The sequence below is a fragment of the Vanellus vanellus genome (assembly GCF_965231255.1).
Source record: "Vanellus vanellus genome assembly, chromosome: 2".
Classification (NCBI taxonomy): Eukaryota; Metazoa; Chordata; class Aves; order Charadriiformes; family Charadriidae; genus Vanellus; species Vanellus vanellus.
In genome coordinates this window covers 27,093,249-27,115,290 of record NC_138906.1, presented here as the reverse complement: position 1 = coordinate 27,115,290, position 22,042 = coordinate 27,093,249, and the positions used below count along the sequence as shown (strand labels likewise).

The following is a 22,042-nucleotide window of genomic DNA, read 5'->3' as shown; positions in this document are numbered from 1 at the left end:
CAGGATGCTTTCATGGAGCCCTTTAGCCAACTTCTTTTGTGACTTACAGTGCAAAATATATTTTCTGCTTGTAGGTAAGAAACAGTATGAATTATATTTTATTGTCATTGTGGAAATGTGAATTGGTTTTATACTTCTAAATTTAAAGATATTTCTGTTGTATTATCAGATGTTTTATTTTAAGAAGGGAGCCTAAAAGCTTTCAATCAGATAGCGTTACACTGTTTTATGAGTGGAGCTAAAAAGTTTTAGCAATTGACAAAAATTAGCACTATACATAATCTGTAAATAAAACACAGGCATTGATTACATAGATATTGCCACATTTTATTAAATAATATTTACATTGTGCATTCTTTTTAACAAGTAAGGCTGGACAGATTCTGAACCAAAGTTTATACTGAAGCTGTTACACATCTCTTTAAAATGCATTATGTTGAGACAGTGCTGATACATTATTTTTCAGGTCATTGTGATGCCTTACAGTTAATAGGGAAAATTTATGTAATATTTAAATTTACGTGGCATTAAAACTAAATTAAGCTTTCAATCAACTGAAGAATGTCTTTCAATTAATAGTACATTTGTTTGGTATCTGGGTGCAGTTTTTGTAAGTATACATTTGTTATCCATTCAGTTGATAAAAAATAGATGTTCTATGCACTTTGACAGGAATATCCTGTGATCAAATGTTAGATAAACTTCTCTTTCTACAAACTCTCGTAGTTCACTTCTGTATTTAATGGTTTTTGTAAATATCAACAGAGGGACTGTATACTATTACAGATGTAGTGCATCCTCATTCATGTGTAAGGACAATTTTTTTTTAAATTCATATACTGTCACTTAGTTTCCTTGATTTTAAGCTAAATACTTTGCCAAGAGTTTTGGCTTTGTAACAGTTGCAGTTTTATATGAAGTTCATCACATTTCTTGTTTAAAAATGAAAACACTGATTAAAAAAAAAGTGAATATTCACTATCTCTACATTACAAATTTGTTCAACGTTTTTAATTAAAATCCTGCAAGAGATACTGGTCTGCAAGCAGAGTGGATTATTGTACACAGTTATTCACCAGGAAGTCTCATCGTATACCCTTACTCAGAGATACATTTTTCCTAGTATGGGAAATATGCAGCTTGTACTTTACATCATGGCAAGAATCGTGTGCATTGGAGGCATGACACAAAGCCCACCAAAAGACAATAACCTCAAAGGCAAGAATAAGGTCAAATAACAAAAGCTTAGTGGAACTTGTTCTTGGGCAAAAATCCCAAAATAGGGAAGAGTATGCCCAAGTTCCTCTTGCTATGACTGCAGGGTACAGGAATTGCAGATTTCCTGGTACGTTATAGCTCTTTTTTTTCATAAGTGAACATACTTGCCACAGATCTAATGACATTTTACTCCAAGTTCATGATTTTTTGAGAGCAGAAGAGCTAAATGAACACTGGTGAAAAGCAGTTGAGAATCCAAACTCACTTTGACAAGGAGATGTGCATGTTAAATTCAGAGGACAATAAAACCTCGCTAAGCAGGTTTGAGTTTATGCCGTAAACCCAAAAGTTATGTCATAGTTTTTTATTTAAACTAAAGCTGCAGCCCTTGTTTTATGTCAACAACGATTTTGTTGTGCTTGCTAATAGTGGGGATAGCAAAGTGAGATGGAAGCAAAGCACAGATCACTGAGCCCCAAATGGAGGTCATTTTGGTACAACCCATTTGCCTTGTGGTTACTATACAAAAACTAGTTTTTGGAACTCCATCGTCTTGGAAAAATGTGTATTATGTTTAGAAAGCTATAGAGATATGCTTAAATTACATTGAATTTGTGCCCAATGAGAATGAAGCAAGAGTTTGGCACATTGGCTTGATTTCACTATTTGCATTAATTCAAGGATCAGTCATAACTGTCTTCAGTTTTACCTAAAAATCAAAACTTGCGAAGTTAGTCTAATATTCCAGGCTGCAAAAGATTTGACCTCTTAAAGCCAGAAGTCTCCAAGCATTGCTCCTGTAAAACCCCAGCCTTCAACAGAGCACCGTTGTCTAATAAGAGCTTCTCCGAGCCTCTGCCTGTGTTCCCCTGGCCCTGCTGGCCACAGAGGAGCTCCAGGTGCTGATGGCACTCCATGAAATCACCCCAGGAGAGCAGCAAAACCTGTGCTTGCCCAAAGCCACTTCCAAACAGACTCCAGGGGAAAACGTTTGTTTTTTTTTTCCCTGACCGCCTCTGGTCTTTGCTTAAAGAATTCACTAAACTGCCAATCAAAATGTCTGTCCAAGCTGTTACATGGATACACTTTTCCCCATGAATCAAGTGCAACCAAGTCAATTTACAGTTTTTATTCACACATTTCCTGAGAAGAAATTATGTTTTCCAGCCATAATTCTCTTCATCTTACTCTATTACGATGATACCTCCTATACCCATGGTCCTACTTTTCCTTGTACTCGTTAGACCTGCTTGGTTTTTGCTAATTTTCTGCACAAACAGATCTGTGAGAAATATTATTTGTTATACATATTTTATGGTTACTCTGCAGCTGTTACTGGCTTCTTATCCTACAGCACAATAGCTTATTGACAGCTAGATAAACCCAAAAATCATCATGCATAAAGAATGAGGAAGGTTATGGACAGATCTTTTAATTGGTCATTTACAGATCTCCCAGTGTTTGAGAGATGCTTTTGACTTAATTCAAGGAGATTTAAAAATTGAAATGTATTTGATGTGTTGTATGAAATATATTTCCAACATCAAATATGTTTTGAAGGATTTTACTGAGGAATTATGCTCTTTTTTTCAAACAGACAACAGCAGTTTAAATCTGATTTGTATGGTAAGGTTCACATGGAGGCAATTCGCCTCTGAGAAATGTTACAACAATCAACAAAACTAATCTCCCATTAACCAGAGTCTAGCAAGTCCCTAAGAGTTGTGCAGCGTTAGAAAACAGTGCAAGAACACCAGGCCAAAAGTATTATTAAAAAGGTGTAGGGAAAGAGGCTTCAATTTGATGTGCTTGAGGGTTTTGATCTAGAAAAAGTTAAGCATGTAAACATCTCTCTCCTGTGCATCCTTCACTTAAGTCTCTCCGTATTTTTCTATGCTCTCCCTCCCTTTTTGTCCCATTCTTCTCCCATCTCAGCTGACTCCCAACCGTCCTTTCCACATCAGTGTCCATACAACCTGAAGTCCTCTGCTCGCTTCTTCTTTAGCCCCTGAGAAGGTGGGTTTGCAGTCTTTCTGTCAAGGGATTTCACTGTCTCTACACACACCACCCCTAGAGTGCTCTGCCACATTTTCCTTTGGTTTCCCTGACATATCCTCAGAAACGCTGGGAGCTGACTTCTCTAGTTGAATATAGTATTGTGCAGCTTTACGCAAGGTGAAGACAGCCACAAAATGATGGGATTTTTGGGGGGTAGATTCTGTAGCTGGCTTTGTATTGACTATAAAACTTGCTAGTTCCTGAATGGACAGAATATGACCAGAGATTTCTTAGCAATAGGGTTTTTTCTCGAAATAGAGTTCATATATCTGAGATGCATTTGTGCAGCACCTTCAGCAGCATGGACAACATTGCTGGCTACCCACAAGCCAGTCCCCTCCTATGGCATCTCTACTTTTCACGCCCTTCCAGAGTACCTCTAACATTAATTACCGGCATCACGTATTGCCGTGCTGCGTCTGTTACCCCCACCCCCTTTATGTGTCCCTACCCTGATCCCCAGCGACAGTTTTCTTTGCTATTAGCTCAAGTGGCAAACAGCTGTGGGGTGAAATTTGAAGGTTCTAACCCAAAAGACATATACAGATACCATATTATGCTCCTGAATTGATATTTTTACTTTTTCTGCTATATAACCTAGGAAATTAGACACAAATGAACCTTTAACAATTTTTTTTTGTCACAAAGACAAATGCTATGAAGGTAGGAAATTCAAAAAACAAAGTTATCTCTGCATTATATTAATTTTTAATAGCACAGTCACATATTTTTCACACATAGCTCCCTCTGCCTCCCTTTCCAGGTAGAGGGTATATGTACGTCAGCAGGAGAGTTACTTTTTTTGTTACAGATATTGGGAAGCAAGTCAAGAAGATGATGTTCAGTAGCAGGAAAGGAATAGATGGTGCGTGGTGAAAGCATGATGTACTGCCCTGGGCAGTGCATTCTCTCTCAGTTTCCAGTGCATATTCAGATGACTTAAATAATTTTTTTAACATGTCATTAGTAATAAGAGGTTGCTTTTTTCCTAGGGTTTTGATTTAGCACTTGCAGTGTGTTTTTCAGCATCACTGAGCACTCAAAGCTGAGCGCCCAAACCTGCAACTGAAATCAATTGGAGTTGCATCTTGAACATACTAAAATCTGTTTGTGTGTAATTTGAAAAATCCAGTCCTTAATATTTCAAATTGATCATCCAAAATGAGTGGCTATTTTTGCTGTTAATTTTCTATGCATAAATTCCTCATTTATAAAGTCTTATCAGTTATAGTGGCTATTTTTGCTATTATGTGCATAAATTCTTCATCTGTAAAGTCTCATCAATTATAATGGTGGTGTGAAATCAATTCATTAATGTCAACGCTTCACACCATTGCTGTACTTGTGAGTGCTGTGGAAATCAATCACTCAGTCCTAAGAGTAAAGTTTTAATAATGTTCATAAATCTGTCTAAAGCTGACACAATGAAAAATTACTCTCAAATGAGACACGGGAAAGCTGATGATTAACTCGGGAGTGGCCTTTTTTGCCCTCTAATAGAGGCAGGATCCTTGGAAAACAGGATTAATAATGTGGCTGAAAATTTTGCTTTCATGCATATCCATCAGCAGCAACCCTTAATTCTGCTCTTCCTTGAAATTGTAATACTAGGCTTTTGCAAGCTTAGTAATGTTTCTTGTATTTAGTCTTATGTGTACAGTGCAGACAGAAATAATAACTATATGTAATTTTAATAAGACAAATTCATGGAAGTGCTGCTTGTTAGATTTTCAGTCAGTTTCTCAGTATTACTGCTAAAGTAACTAAGAAATTTCTCCTTAGCTAAACTCAGAAAAAAAAAAAATCTTAAAAATGGAGTTTGCAATCCATGACTGTTAGACAGTATAAGCTCTAGGAATTGGAAATATTTTAAAGGAAAAATATTTTAAACCTTAAGGTAAATGCAAGCCTCTGACCTTACAGCAGACTTTCAACAATAAAAGATCCTCTGCCCAGAAATCGCAAATATCCTTCCTTTGGCTTTTCATGTATTTTAAAGCTGGAGCTCTATAGCTAGACCAAACATCACCGAGGTCAATGAGATTTTGCCCCTTACTTGAAATCTTACTGAAATCTTACATAAAGAAGTGTAAGCTTTAACTCTGAGAGTTTTTTCTCTGTGGGAATTTCTCATTTGAGTTTTCCACTGTTTCCATTTGTGTTTTGGGTTTGTTTATTTGTTTGTTCTTTCATTTTTATGCAGGTATTTGTTCTGCCTTAAAGTTGACAGTACCGTCTCATACCATCCATGGTATTGAGGGGCAACCACTCCGTCTTACGGTTGACTACAATTTCAACGCTACAGCTTCTGAAATCCAGATAATCTGGCTTTTTGAGAGGCCTCAAAGTAACCCAAAATATTTGCTTGGTTCTGTAAATCAAACAGTAGTTCCAGATTTGGAATATCAGAACAAGTTTACCCTCATACCACCGAATGCATCTTTGATGATCAATCCATTGCATATCAGTGATGAGGGCAATTATATTGTAAAAGTCAATGTCCGTGGAAATGGGACAATAGCTGCCAGTCAAAAGATTCAAGTAGCTGTTGATGGTAAGTTGGTAAAATACAGTATCTTATTTTTGAAAAAAAAAAAAAAAATCAAAACCCCACCAAAACTGCAATAGTTTTGAAGTACTACTTCTTAGTATACAGATACAATAGTGTATAATTTAATCCAACCGTACCTGAATAATACTAACAATTAAGTTATGTTGTTTTCTACAGCTGCTGCAGGGTATCCTACAACATCTCATCTTGAAACAAAATTAATATATTGACTAATATTTCTGGATCATAGGTAAAAAAAAAAGAGTTTAGAAACCAATAATTACTATTAAATTAGACAAACTTCTAAGAAATAATGTTTCATAAGGCTCTGCTGTGCTATCAATCATGCATTAACTTTCAAATGGTCTTTCTCCCTGAGCAACTTTACCATTGCCTTCTGTAACTACCAAAGAGGAGCCATTGACTTTTGCTGGTGACCTTGTGTCTGTAAAAGAAGCCCAGGTCTGAATTCCTAAGGTTCCCTCTTTGTACCGTGCTCCTTGTAGTGAGGCTATTAAAAAAAGGGGGAAATAGAAAAGAATGATCTAAAAGGATGACAAGAAGCTACTGTAAGTTATGGATTATACAGAGGGAGCCCTGTGACTGTTGGGCTCGAAATAATTAAATGAATGACATATTGACATGACAAAGTTGTTGCATTTAACTCCCATGCTCGTCCCAGCTTGCAGCCATTCTCATGGCTGGATTGACAGAGTATTTCAGCTGTGCCCAGTGGCAGCAAAGCTGCAGGCAGCAGTTCTGAGGACGTGGCACAGTGTGCGCTGTGTGGTGCTGTGCGCTCTTTTCATTTCTGTGGCCACCGGGATCTGCCTACGAGGCAGGAGCTGGAGGCCGTGCTATACCTGACTGCAGACTTTGCTGTATGACCAGTAATATAAACAGCCAAGTTTTATTTAAGTACTAGAACAATTCTTACAGTCACCAGCTGAGAATATGGCCTTCATTTTTCAACCTTCGACCACATTTAATAAACGAAATTTGTAATCTGAGTGCTTTCCAGAGAGGATGAAGACTGCTATTTGTAACATCTTGGCAGTGAAGACTGTAATATAGTGGCTTGCCACATTTATAACTCTTCATATCTCTTTAATTTACAGTTCCTGTCACAAGGCCAATTGTATATACTGAACCATCTTCAGGGGTAGTGGAGTATGTAGGGAATATTACATTAAAATGTACCGTGGAAAAAGGTACAAGGGTAGTTTACCAGTGGATGAAAAATGGGAAGCCTCTCCACGCCAGCCCTACTTACACCTTTTCATCAAACAATGCAACAGTTCTAATTGTTCCTGCTGTAAAAGAAGACATTGGGAACTACAGCTGTCTGGTATCTAACCCTGTCAGCGCAATGGAAAGTGAGATAATTGCACCAACCATATATTGTGAGTATATTAAATATTCATAATTACCTTTGTATAAATGATGTGTCTGGAAAGAGTGCCTCTAACTATGAAAACAGGCAGAAAACAGTTGAGTCAACATTATATCTGAGCTTGCATTCAAAATGAGCTTGTTTGTAACAGCCCTAACTTACAACAGTACGGTAAAAAGTTACTCGGTGTTATGTAGTTGTGAAGATGAGTCCAAACTGCAGAATTCAAATCAGAACTTCAGGAATTCCACAGCACAGACATCTTCAGATCTGGAGGAGATGTGACTCAAATGGAAAAATTAATCAGATGGGTATACATGAAAATATTGTTGAAAATGGAGACAGCAAACGGTATCAAAAAGCTAAGTACAGGAAGTACCAGGCTGAAGGACTGGTAATAGTGGGTTTCCTCAAGATCATTTCAAGTCTAGTCCTGTTTAATATTTCCATTAATGACATCAGCATAAAGACTGGGAGTATGTCACTGAAGTTCACCTGTGGCATTAAACGGAGAGCACTTTGTCAGAGTAATAGAACCGGTATGAAATTTGCTAGTAAAAAATGAGTGGGCACGCACTTGTAGAGAATAAAAAACATGAACTGCTGATAAGATGGAGATTGGTTGGGAAATAACTGAGGCAACAAGCTTGGGTGATTGAGCTATCAAAAGATGTCTGTGAACTGGAAGTGTGATTCAGGCGTAAGAAAGACATATGTAATTCTAGGGTGTGCTGGCAAAATGTTTCCAACAAGGAAATAAGGGGAATACTAATGGCACACAGATGATGAGATCGCATGTAGAATACTGTGTGCAGTTCCTGCACATTCCAGAGCAATGATCTCGAACTGGAAAGAAACAGAACAGAAAGGAATGTAGAAGAGACCCCAGCCTGGTTCAGCAAAACAAGAGCTGAAAGGAGGGTTTGCTTTCCACATCAAGTGGGAAACATGAGGGAGGAAGAAGAGTTGTGTAAAGACCAACATTTGCAGAAGAACAGACCATAAGCTAGCCATATATTTTGACTGGAAACAATAGCAGAGGGAAACTAACTGTGACCATAGACCGAGTTCATGAATTAAACAAGTTGAAGGAAACAAAAGATTGGTTTAGTCAACATTCAACAATTATACTTTAAATCTTAGAAAGGGCACTCTTACTTTGTTCCTTTTCCCTCCAGTATTGTCAACTCCAAGTGCCTCCAGGGTTTGCAAGTAGCACATGCTACATATGTGACCTCGCCAGACTCTGATCCTCATGTTCTCAGGGGTCAAAGTGGCCTTTTCAGATGACAGCTGAACTCAGACAGGTCAGGATATACTTTGCTACCAGCCCTGTTCAGGTATAACCAGTTCACCTAATGGCGCAGTATGGATGGCACAGTGCAAGGACTGGGACTGGATTCCTGTCCAGCCAAGGGCCGTGGCTGGCTCTTGCTTTTGCCGGGCTCTGTAATCTGGCAGCTGGTAAACAGCCCATGCCCTGGGCCTCGTATTACCACACTACCAGCATATTCAGAACCTACACCTCTCACTATGTCATATTTTCCTCCTCCTCCTTTCATCTCTGATTATCCATTCTGCTACTTATTTATTTTTAATTATAACTTGGGAGAATTGGATGAGGGGGTGTCTTGCATCTAAAGTGTGTGGGGGGGTTTCTACACTGCACCAGGAAAACAGAAAAAGACTGCCTAAATTAGTGAAAACTAACAAGGACATTGGTAGACGAGAGCTGATCCCTTAGGTGCAGCTTATCAAATTGTCAGCAATGAAAACATAAAGATGAAGGTGGTGCTGCAAAGAGTCCTAAACAGGGCAGATGTGAATTGAGGTTCCATTCACATTAGACAGAGGAATCATAATAAAATGCTCTACAAGGAAATAACCAGCACTGATGGATTTTTAACTTATCATTACTGTAATAAAAATGAAAAAATTAATCCTATCTTTTCTTCAAGGTAGCACATTTTTAAATGTCTGCTTTTGTACAGTCACAACCTCAGCTCACGTAAGTGCTTAAAGTGCTAAGAATGAGAGCTGTATGTGTGTGAATGTGCTGCATCTACCGCTTTTCTCACTTTCATGAGCTTTGAATGGACCCCTCTCTTCAAAGAATACCTACACAAAACTTGGGGATGCTGTATCCAGCACAACCTGACAGTGTTCTTACAGTGCAATAAAATCAGCTCAGGCTAGAAAAATATCTGCCACTTTCGCTACCTTTTGGGCTGCTCTGTTCATGGCATTCGCATTTCTGATGTGTAGTACACAGGATTGGCTCCAGAGCACTTCCCGCACTGAGGGTGTCTGGGACACTTGCAGTGAGAAGGTGTGTGCCCTTCAGTCTCAGTTCTGGTACTGCTTCCTCCCTGCTCCCTCACTCAACTACATATATTCTCCAGCAAATTTGAAAAATCTTTCGAAGTTCTAAACCGAAAACCTCTTTATGACCCATTGTTTTAGCAGGACTTTCAAATCTCAAAGTTACTTCAGTGTCCACATTTCTGGATTTTTTTGCTGTTTTAGTGATTGTGATATACAGCTTAAAAAATCTGTATATATCAAAAACTTTGAGATTCAGTCTTTCTCCACATGTGGAAATATTGTAAGTAACTGCATTTTCCAAATGCACTTTTCATTTCTTCAGAATGGAGGGTTTGCTTTTTGCATACTTTAAAATTTGAAAAAAAAAACATTAAGAGAAAACAATGCAATGCTGAAAGACTGCAGTACTTGTGCTACTGTCCGTATCCAAGTGAGTGATGGGAGTTGGGGGGTCTTACTTCCTGAGCTATATGAAGTCACATAATTCAGTCCAACCCCTGCTCTGCCTGCAGAGATGGTTTATCTCCCAGCTCCCAGTTGTCAATAACAATCCAGAACACGCCCCAGGATCTCTATGTGCCATATGTCGTTGCTGCAGGGGAGTTACTGGAGGTGATAAAAAAAAGGTCACTCACAGTAAATACCTGCCATCTGCTTGGAAACTGTAACAGTCCCATGGTGATACGAGCAATTGGAAATATTCCCACAAAGCAGTAAACTGTTACTCATAACAGATGATTTATTATTTTACAAGTCATTTAGTTCACTGGCTTTATGGAGAGAAGAGGCAGGTTTCTGTTTGGAACAATACTGGAAAGGAGAAGTAGATCTGAGGGATCCATGAAGGCAGTCACACCCCAGAACATGGCTATTGCAGTAGTGTGACCCAGAAACAAATTATTTCAAGACTGGAAGAAGCCACTGTCATGGAGGCTGCAGTAGAAACTGCTGTACTGTGCCGATGGAGCTGAATTTTAAAGACTAAGTGGGGTTTCCTTCCTTGGTACTTCCCAAAGCTAGAATATATTTAGTCCTAGAGAGGAAATGGTTAATTACCTGCTTTTCAGAATCATCCTTGAAGTTGTGTGTATCCCTCAGCTACCCAGTGTTTAGGGATCTCCATAATGTATGCAATGTCCAGGAGAGGCCAGAGACTGATCCAGATGAAGCAGAAGGTTTACCCGATGCTTGCATTGACTGCTTGAGGTTAGGAAGGCTGTACAGGGGGATCTGGACAAGTTGGATTGATGTGCCGAGGCCAATGGTATGAAATTCAACAAGGCCAAGTGCTGGGTCCTGCACTTGGGTCATAACAACCCCATGCAGCGCTACAGGATTGGGGAAGAGTGGCTGAAAAACTGCCTGGCGGAAAAGGACCTGGGAGTGTTGGTGGACAGATGGCTGAATATGAGCCAGCAATGTGCCCAGGTGGCCAAGAAGGCCAATGGCATCCTGGCCTCCATCAGGAACGGTGTGGTGAGCAGGACTAGGGGAGTGATCGTTCCCCTGTACTCGGCACTGGTGAGGCCCCACCTCGAATACTGTCTTCAGTTTTGGGCCCCTCACTACAAGAAAGACATTGAGGTGCTGGAGCATGTCCAGAGAAGGGCTATAAAGCTGGTGAGGGGTCTGGAGCACAAGTCTTATGAGCAGCAGCTGAAGGAACTGGGGTTGTTTAGCCTGGAGGAAAGGAGGCTCAGGTGAGACCTTATCACTCTCTACAACTACCTGAAAGGAGGTTGTAGAGAGGTGGGGGTTGACCTCTTCTCACTAGTAACAAGTGATAGGACAAGAGGAAATGGCCTCAAGTTACGCCAGGGGAGGTTTAGGATGGATATTAGGAAAACTCTCTTCCCAGAAAGGGTTATCAAATATTGGAACAGGCTGCCCAGGGAAGTGGTTGAGTTGTCATCCCTGGAGGTATTTAAAAGACAGGTAGACAGGGTGCTTAGGGACATGGTTTAGTGGTGATTTTGGCAGTGTTTTTAGGTGCCAAATACTTAGCTGCTCAGTTTTCTGAATTATGAACACATGACTGTTGGACAATAGTCCAACAATAGGAAGACCTGCTCCTTTACTTCACAGCTTTTCCAACGGTTTTCAGTTTTCATTCTTTTTATCGTACTGAACAATGCATAGACCTGTGATTTTTCCCTAAACAGCGATTAGATCATTAAGTGGGTGTAGTCTGCAATGAACCTAGTACAGATCAAGTTGCTGAACTGAAAGCCTTCTAACTGAAATGATTGAACCCAATGCCAGCCATTGTAAAGGCTATTCTAACTTAAAAAAATAAGTTTAGAGATATGCTTCTATTTAAAGTTTAATTATATACTTTTATTTAATTTTTTCCACTGTGTTTTCTTTTTTTTCAATGCAGATGGACCTTACGGACTTAAAGTTAAATCAGATAAAGGTCTGAATATTGGGGCGGTGTTTACAGTTGACATGGGGGAAGTTGTACTGTTCGACTGCTCAGCAGATTCAAATCCACCAAATACTTATTTGTGGATTCAAAGGGCTGACAATACCACTCATGTAATCAAATATGGACCCCATCTGGAAGTTGTATCTGATAAAGTGGCCCAGAAGACAGTAGATTACATGTGCCATGCTTTCAACAACGTGACTGGAAAACGAGATGAAACTCACTTCACAGTCGTCGTTACTTCTGTAGGTAAGAACATTAATTCATTGCTGTAACTGTAACATCTGAGCAGAGTGTCAACCCCAGGACAAAGGAAATAATTCTTAGAGAATATATAGCAGAAAGTGAGGTCTTGCTAACAATGTAGTAAAGGGGATTTTGGCCATTCAGTGGCATCCGGGTTTTACTCACAGTGTGACACGGCTTGGGACAAGACTCACTAAGATGCTGAAGTTTTGTGAGAGTTTCAAACTAAAATATATTTGGCCATGTGGAACTTTATCCCTTGAGTAGAAAAACTTCCTTGGTAGGCAAACCTCATCATGACCAAGTAACATGGCACAATTATATGTCTCTTACTCTGTATCTTACATTTTGCCTTTCAAAATGATAAAAATGGATGGACAGAATGATGCGGAAATCTGCTGAATGCCAAGGTGGGCTTTTCCTCCCAGAGGGCAGATTTTGTCCAAGGCTCACTGTCCCACAGGTTTCGGGAGCTGTGAGCCCTGGGACCACCAGGTGACCAGTACATGGGATAGTTTCAAGGATACATCATAGACTAAACTAACCAGGCACAGACTATCAGCAGTGAAGGTCTTCAATGTTTTCCCAGTGTGGTTAGGTATTATAAGAACCTTAGTTTAGTGTATGATAATAATGCAAGCTGTATGATGAAAGGTTTAATTGTAATCTGTTCATAAAAATGATGTCACTGTCGTATTTGTGAATCTATGGATTGACTGCTAGGTTCTGCTGAGTGCACACCTTTATTTCTCATACATTATAACTTCAGTTCCTGTATCAGATGGTGCTACACAGCAACAAAGCAGTTTTTCAGAAAATCTCCAGAAGCACATAGCAAAGAACAAGTTATTAATACAGATCGATACAAGTATTTCCAGATAAGGAATGTACGCTATTAATGTTCAACAAGATGGAATAGATTGGCTTTTAGAAAATTTAACAAAGCAATTTCACCTGTGCAGAACAAAGAGCTCAGCCATTTGTTAGTCAGATAAACAAGGAGAGCAGATGTCCATTGTTCAGGCTGACTTATGGATTCATCACAAATCCATGGCTTTAAGTATGCTGGGAGAAAGACGTGTTGAAATTTTACAATGAGAATACTGCACTTCAAAACTAAATTTTGTGGTTAGTGGAGAAAAAAAATGCAACGAAAAAATCCATGAAAATGTTACTGGAAATTAAAATTACATTTCTCCAGAAAGTTCATGTAAGATATGATATACATGTGAATTTTCATGAATAAGTGTTAAAAAAATCAGCTGAGATTCCCTTTCAAAGCCCCCAAAGAAGGGAAAACTCCACAGCTTTATGTTTAGTTGCACTTAAAAGCATTTCCTAATTACAAATATTTTGCTTAAATAAAGCTTTTTAAGACACCTCATCCTGTGTTTTTTGAAAAAAAAAAAAAAAAAAAAATTCACTCCACTACAGCCATTTTCTTCTTGAATATATATTTAGTCAGCACTAAATCTAGATCTTGAGCCCACAGTTTGTGATGCAGCACTGGTTGAAGTATGAATTCGTGCACGAGGCTAAACCTCCAAGATCCTGCTCAGGCTAAATTCCGTTTGGAACTGAACAGAAATTTTATACCATTAAACATGCTAAACAAAGACTATGACTATTATTCTATATCCCTTCTCCCTGATAAGTTTTATTGAGTTTAAAATTGAAATTATTCTTTTTAAAGAATATTTTTAAGGTCTCAGATGTTTCTCCAGTGTTTGGTTTGTTTTTTTTTTTCGGAGGAAAGAAGTACATTGAAAGAGTATGAAAAATAATTGGTAAAATTGCTGCGATTTATTTTCCCACATCTTCTGGATGCATCTGGTTTGAAATCCACATATTTAATTTTTGTGATAACCGCTGCGCACACAGCCAGCACAATGTCAGTGAATTACACGGAGGTGTGAGTAGACGTAAGCAATGCTGGCTCTATGCCCAGGAGCTCATAGAAGTACTGGAAACACATCCAGCTAAGCAATGCACGTTTGAATTGTATTAATAAAGCTGGCACTGACAAATATGCAGCAATAATTTACCTGTATGGATTTTGACATGGCCTTTAATTACATTAATTCTGCACAAATCAGAGCAAAATGAGGAAATTAAGGCTGCACAAGCACTCTTGTGGCATGTCCTAACTTTCACATTCCTGTCTTTGCAAATTCTGTGCAAATGTTTTCAACATGCTTTTGTGTATGTAATTATATACGTATTGTGTTTGTGTCGTATCAGTAAATCCTGCTGGAAAACTGCTGCTAATGCATATCTCAGCAAAAGGTCTGAGCAAAGGAAAGAAATACTTTGGATATATTTAGACATGAATACAAACAAACATAATTTATTAGCTTTTGATGGGATTTGATAAACAACCAGACAGTGACCTGACAAGCTTTAGAAAAAACACAGTAGTTCAGTTATCCCCTCCTACTCCACAGCTCCTACAGCTAAGAGGACTTCCCTCCCATATAGCAAAAACTGTTCACCTAATAGTCACCTAAGTTCTTGGTAGTTTGGTGTCTCTATGCCTAAAATTTGAATATTCATCTACTATTTATGATTCTGTAATTCATGGATTACATTTACGGACCTTCACTTAGCTCTAGGTAGCAATCTGTTCTGGACTCATTTCTGATATGGATATTATTGCTTTTCCAGTTCAGGAGATTTGTGGGGGAAAAAAAAAATATTACCAATTTACAAGAGCCCAAATTTTCTATCTATTTTGTATCTGTATGCAGGTTTACTAGCTTAAGATGAATTTCAAAAGGTGCATTTTTCAGATAGCACATTGTACTGAACAAGAAACTAAATACGGTACTCTTCTTTGACACAGGATTGGAAAAGCTGGCCCAGAAAGGAAAATCTTTGTCATCTCTTGCAGTAATAACGGGAATTTCATTATTTTTGATCATAGCTATGGCCTTTTTATTCATATGGAAAAGATATCAGCCACATAAAGGTATGTAAAAGTTAAGCATGCTCCAGCTCTTCTTTCAGACCATCAGAGGAAAAAGAATGATTTTTCTTTTTCTCTTCTTTTCAGTGATACAACAGAAGCTGCAGAGCAGGTACAAAATAAATCTTTCTTAGGTCTTGAAGTCTTTTCCATCAAGAGAATTGTGGTTTATCATATTAATTTTCTTTCCTTGGCTTGTGACATCAACCTGAAAAGCATGTTTATGTTTTCTAGGCCAGAGGCTGATTACAGAAGGGCACAGACATTTTCAGGTAATGCTAATGAAAGCAATGGGAGCATAAGGTCAAAATCCATACCTGAAAAAAAAAAAAAAATAGCATCTCCACATACAAAAAGAAAGAAGGAAAGGAAGGGAAGTGTGTTTTTAACTTGGGTTGTGCACCTCTATGGTACCTTACTTGAGATAAAACCAAAATGGCAACAGGTCAGCGTGGTTTTAGCTCATGCCTGGAGTTCACAGCAGTACGTGCCCTGTTGGCTTGAATTCTGGTTGTTAATCCCAGTTGAAATCATCTGTATTCTGCTGTTCTCACCAATATGAGATAAATTAGTGTTATTATGGGATAGCAATGAGAGGTTATATGCCATGGGAGGATCACACTTCTAAATGTTCACGGCACCAATCAGTACCTAAATCGTGAGATGTTAATGTGTGATATATATTTTAGCCTCTACCGCATTCTGTACTACCTTTCTCTGTGTCATCAGGACCCAGTGTGTTTTTGTCGCAGCCTCTTTTCCCTCCACATCATCCTGGGCAGGAGAGGCTGGAGACCAGCTATCCTTTGGAAGGGTAGCACTTTTTTTCCCATGCCTTTCTACCAAAGCATCAGAGCAGGCCATAAACTGCTACATGCAAGAGGATAGGGAAGTATATGAAGCTTAGGAAGGTAAGAAAAAGTTACTTAAGCATGGAGGGTCCCTCACCCCAGCAAGTGGTATCAGAGGAGAGAATCTTGGTGCTGTCTTTAGTGCTGCAGCCTTTGTTGTTGAGTGATGGCCCAAGAGACAACCAAGAGTCTCAAATCTCTTGGACAGTGGGAGGGTAGAGAAAGATACTCCCACCCTAACTACAAGTTCTATCTGAAGTCCCAGATACAATTCGTCAACTGGTTTAATAATCATAGAATAACAGATCATAGAGTCACAGAATGGTTAGAGTTGGAAGGGACCTTAAAGATCACCTAGTTCCAGCCTCTCTGCCATGGGCAGGGACACCTTCCACTAGACCACGTTGCTAAAAGCCCCATCCAGCCTGGCCTTGAACACTTCCAGGGATGGGGCTTCCATAGCTTCCCTGGGCAACCTGTTCCAGTATCTCACCACCCTCCGAGTAAATAAATTCTTCCTAATATCTAATCTAAATCTACCTTCTTCCAGTTTGACTACACTCCCTGATAAAGGTCCCTCTCCAGCTTTCCTGTAGGCCCCCTTTAGGTACTGGAAGGCTGCTATAAGGTCTCCCTGAAGCCTTCTGTTCTGCAGGCTGAACAACCCCGACTCTCTCAGCTTATCTTCATAGGCGAGGTGCTCCAGCCCTCTGTGGCACCTGTTATTATCATGTTCCCTTTTTTTATTCTCAGCATTATGAAAGATTCAGGTGTTACTCTTTCACTACATTGTAGACATGCTGAGTTTATGGATTTGGTCCTCTTTTCTATGGGAAATGAAAGTGATTATGTTTAGCCTTCCAGCAAAGAGAGTCCCAATGGCTCTACCAAAGCTGTCACTGAGGTTAGCAAGAGGCTCCTCACTTGGTCCGAGGTGTTGGAGATAGCCAACCACTGTGCACACCAGCTGTGCAGCTGCCCTGCCTCACTCCACACCAGCTTAGGAGCTTGGGAGGGCAGTGGTTTAAAACAGATCAAACAGCCAATATTCAGATGTTTTAAAAATTAGGGCAAATTTCATTGCCAGTCATTATTTTCTGGGTTTTTATTACATCTTGATACCTTTTTTCATGTTTGTTCTGACTTTAGGACATGAAAGTGCTTTGGATGATTTTGGGATATATGAATTTGTCGCTATTCCTGATCTTGCCAGTGGTTCTAGGGTATGTGGTTTTACATCATAAACTGACAGTTGCTTTTCTAGTTCTTAAGGTGTGCTAAATATCTGTACTAGAATCTTTCAGTCAGTTTTATTCTGTTGCTGTTTACAGATATCTGTGTGACACCATATTCACGGCTATTGTTTCCCCAGCACTTTCTCTCTCTTTACTGTGTTACTAGTTCAGTACTTGTATCAACATGGTACAGTAAGGAACTAACCAAGCTCTAAAGACAACAATCTCAGTTCAGCTACTCTGTATCAGAAGCACATTGGTAGTGTTGGGTGGATGAGTAGCACTGAACCACTTGTGTCACACAAGCAAATTAACTATTGTGATGCCATTTTCTCCCTTGGCCCTAATATTGCTGCTCATGCAAAATACAACTTCGGCAGTGGAGAAAAGCCTCAGGGGGGTATTTAAAGTTTTCACTGTAAAAATATGCAAACTAAATCTCAGCTGTATTTCACAAGAATTATTTTGTTAGCTTCATGTATTGCAAGGAGGGCTTAAGCACAGGAATTTTGCTAGCAGAAAAAAATCCTACTGCATATGCTACTTCTCTGCATTGTGGCTTTGCTGACAGTACTGTATAGCAGTTGGAGATCATTCTGATGTGGTGTAACAGGAAAACCAAAAAATGAGAAATAAGGCCACAAAATTTAGGGTCAACAGACTAAAACTGGAAGGAAATAAAAGAAGCACTTTCCCTTTGCTGGGGAAAGTTTCTGGCAATACAATGTTGTACCTGTGGAGAGCATCAATAGGTAAGGGAGAGCTCTTAAAACATGATCACCAGGATCACATCAACAGTCACACCTATTTTTTTATTATGATTAGTTCTTTCTGAGAACGTGATATATTAGCATCCTACATGATATATTAGCAAAAAGCAGTCACAGATTAATAAGCCCTTTTGTCTACTGGGGTTAGGTGATTGAAATGGACATTTCTGGGGCTGGAGTGTTATCATAAAGGTTAGTGGAGAGGACAGACTTTTACAGTAGCAGAGGTAAAAGGCTTTTAGAAAACAGAGGAACCAAACTGTATCTGTGAAAGTTTATGACTGTAGGAGTCTTATTAAGTACGGAGATCAGGCCCTAAATCATCGCAGCCTTAGGCACTGTGATATCTCTTAGGCTGACCATATCCCAGAGCCACATTCTTGCAGAATCGGGGCCTTAGTAGGTCAGGAGGGAGAGAGAGGTAAGAAGGGCAACAGAACTGATGTACGAGCAAGGAAATCTATTCTAATTTCCAGTAAAATTTCAAGAAACAAGAGAATCTCTACTTGTTTATGTTCAGTTACTCAGATTTATGGCGTTGCAGATAAAGTCAGCATTTCATCCACTGATTCATTTTAGTTATTTAGCAGAAAAAGGGAAAAAATAAGATAAATGGAGATAATGAAGAACTGGAGGTTAGGTGTAGACAGAAAGACTGCAAATTCCTTATGGATGGGGACTATAGGTGTTGTGTTGCCATAAGAGCAGATTTGTATACTAAACATACTGAACAATTTCATTATTATTTCATTTATGGAAATTCCTTGCCGTTCCCTCTCTTTGACATACTGGTGGGAGTTTTATGCTGAACCCTTTCCCTGAATATTTTCTCTTTTTTTAGTATTGATTCTTCTGCTTCTCCCTTTATTAAATATTCCTTCCTTGACTTGTGGTACACTAATATAAAATACTTGCTATATTAAATGCAAGAGCTGCGTCCTAATTCTCATGAGATACTAATTGAATTTAAAACTATTGCTTGCCTTAATATAAATGTGATGAAAACTTACTGAAAATTAAATGTAAAATAATAGAGATGAACTGTTAAACCCACACGCAAACCATTGAGAGGGAAAAGTTAAAAAAATTAGAAGTTACATTGTCAGTTTAATTTCTGTTGAACCTTTTCCCAGTTGTACTTACAGCAGGAATACTCTTTGCTACTTTTAGGTTGCAAGTCCATCTGTTCCTGGCCCTGACTTTGTTCCAGGCCAGGACATGCTTAGTACAGTATATGAAGTTATTCAGCATATTCCTGAACAGCCGCAAGAAGACCATCAACAGTAAGTTAAAGCCTGTGTGCGCTCACGTGGTAGCTCAAAGACAAATACTTTTGCAGCCAGAACAGTTCACATTTTGGTAGCTAGTGCTTGATTCCAGCAAGAGGGGTAAGGAAGGAAAACAGGTATAAGGTACATCAGTTCCTCCTTCACCGTTTCCCATCCAGTCCCTCACTATTCCTCGAGACTCCAGTCTGTTGTTTCATCGTGCCAGTTTTGTCTAAGTGTGCAAGACAAAAGCTAAGATCTTCAAACACAATTTCAAATGAAAATTCCCAAATGCTTAAAGAGGGTGGCTATAGTTTCAAGGCACTGAGACATCAGCACTTCCCACAGAGCAGGTTAATACTTCAATCAAAGCAGTTTAATCGGCAGCACAGCTTCCAGACCTGCCAGCTCTGTGCCAAGCAGAGTTGGGGGGGGGGGGGGGGGGGCGCGGTTTGCAATGTTGAAACCAGTGAGCTGATCAATAACTAGTGGTTGTTAAAATGGTCACTGAAATATTTAACGAACGATGCTTAGTTACCTGAGTAAGCAATGTCTGAATTTGTATCTTAAGCAATGGGTTAGAGCAAAGGAATTCTTGTTCTGCAGTACTCTGGCTCGGAACTACAGAAACACTTTTGCTGAGTTAAATACCAGAAAGACCACAGCATGTTGTGCTTATGCAGTTAGTGTCTGGTAGTCCTGGTTTTGTTCAAATCACCTACTTTGTAGCATTTCTTGGCATAAGAAGAGTGAATACACTGTAAAGTTTCTGTAATTGCCGTATAGCTGCCATAAATCTGTTGTGAATATCGATAGTCTTTCTCACAAATTAAGAACAGCACACAGGACTTTATTTGGTAACAAGCTTATTATATCCCATTTTCCATGTTTTTATGATGTGTTCTGTTTCTTTTACGGTTGAAAAGGAAAATATGCACTCTTACCAATATACTAATCAGTTGGCTGGGTAATCACAATGTTTATCTGACTGCATTAGCATTCAGTACTTACACTATTAAATTTGTGCAGGTTACATCTTCAACTGTGTGTCCAAATTATGTATGCAAACACGCAGCCATGCGTGTAAGAGCAAGCTGATCAGTGAGAAAACAATAATGAATTACCAATGACATTTTTGTTCTGCTTGGAGTTACTCACTTTGAACCTTAAGATTATTTTTTTAACCAGATGTAAAAAATAGCATTCATAAAGTACATCTTTTCTTATTCTTCCTCCTACACCTCTTCCTTCTCAACTTTCTCACTGATACATGACCCCTCTAAGAAAGGAATAAATTCAAAGTAAAGGTCACTTGAACTTTGTGACAGTTCAGATTTCAACTCAAACTTCACAAAGTATATTCTGTAGTTGTAAAGGACTTGTTTGCATAAACCCATTCTGCTGCTTTTTTCATATATCAAGATTTTAAAAAGAAATGGAATAAAATTTTCACTCATAAACCCCAAATCTGCTAAACGTGGTAATGGGTTTACTACTCATATTGGAAAAACTGCTTTCATGAATTGTCCAATTCCCGATCTGCCGCAAAGGAGCACTCTGAGTGGCAAATAAATAAGGACAATTGAGTCTATACTGGTACTTGCAGCAGGATGCTTCAGCATTTAGTATAAGGAAAAAACAAAACACCACAGAACAGAGAACGGAGCTGGGAAAGTAATTCCTAACTCCTGTAGTGCAAAGTAATGATTGCTTATGGATGGATCCCACGGACTTGGTATGCAGCCATCTGTACAGTAATCAGCAACGTTCATGGGAAAATGATACAGAACTTGCCTGCGCTCTGCTTACAGTGGGAATTTCTCTTTGTACAAAACAAAAGAACAGATACTATGGGAGCCGAACAGGTTTGTTGGTAAAGTGATCGTTTTACTCTTGTCCCCAGTGGTTCTGACTGTAACTGCTGTAATTTCATAAATTTATTAGAATTAATGTGCAAAGAAAAATAAGTCAAAAGCACTGCTTCATGCTCAGATTTACAGTCTGAGAATCTTTCAGATCCTCTCTTTGAATCTAACTTCTACAGTGTTAGACAATGGTCTCTCTCTTGCTCTTAGAAATCCCAGTGACAGTACCAGCAAATTTACAGACTAGCCGATACCTGGGAATAGGTTTTTCATTCCAATTTCCTTATGCTTATATCAGTCTTCTTATCCACTCATCCACACATGCACATGTCTCTGACGCTCTAAATAATTACAAAATTTACAGCTCTTACAAAGTTAAAATATTGCTGGAAACTAACTAAACACTTAAATTCTCTTGTGTTTGGACTGACGGCCTCGTAACCTAATTGCAGTCAAAAAATGAGCTGAGATGATAGCTGGCTTTGCACTTTTACATTCGCATGGTGATATTAGTCACTGTTCACAAGAGTCTTTTGCAGATTTGCCTCCCCTGCTCCTCCGAAGAATCAAAAGGAAAACATGAAATCAGTTTTTGAGGAAAGTGTTCTGCTCCATCTCTGGGCTCCACAGTCACAAGGTGTTACGTGACTGTCACTTACTCAACTATTTCATTAAACATACTCTTTTAAACCGTTGGGAAGGGGGTTAGGGAGTGTTTGTGACCCTTGCACACGTTCTAAACTAAATACGAATCCTGTGACAAACTGGACAACAGGGTCTTCCACATATGAAAGGAATCTGAAAATGGCTGCGAAACTAATGAGCAAGAAGTTTATCCAGCTTTTATACATAAGCACTGACAGCTCTCA

At 39.1% G+C, this 22,042-nt stretch overlaps 1 protein-coding gene across 1 annotated transcript; it reads left to right on the top strand.

Moving 5' to 3' along the window:
- Positions 1-4: 4 nt before the first annotated feature.
- On the top strand, positions 5-21,420 carry HEPACAM2 (HEPACAM family member 2; the record flags this gene model as incomplete). Its single annotated transcript, XM_082499042.1, has 10 exons — positions 5-74; positions 5,480-5,830; positions 6,946-7,230; positions 11,926-12,222; positions 15,062-15,187; positions 15,272-15,296; positions 15,419-15,456; positions 17,185-17,258; positions 19,211-19,323; positions 21,384-21,420. 10 exons carry the CDS (start codon positions 5-7, stop codon positions 21,418-21,420), a joined length of 1,416 nt encoding a protein of 471 aa, XP_082355168.1.
- Positions 21,421-22,042: the final 622 nt, after the last annotated feature.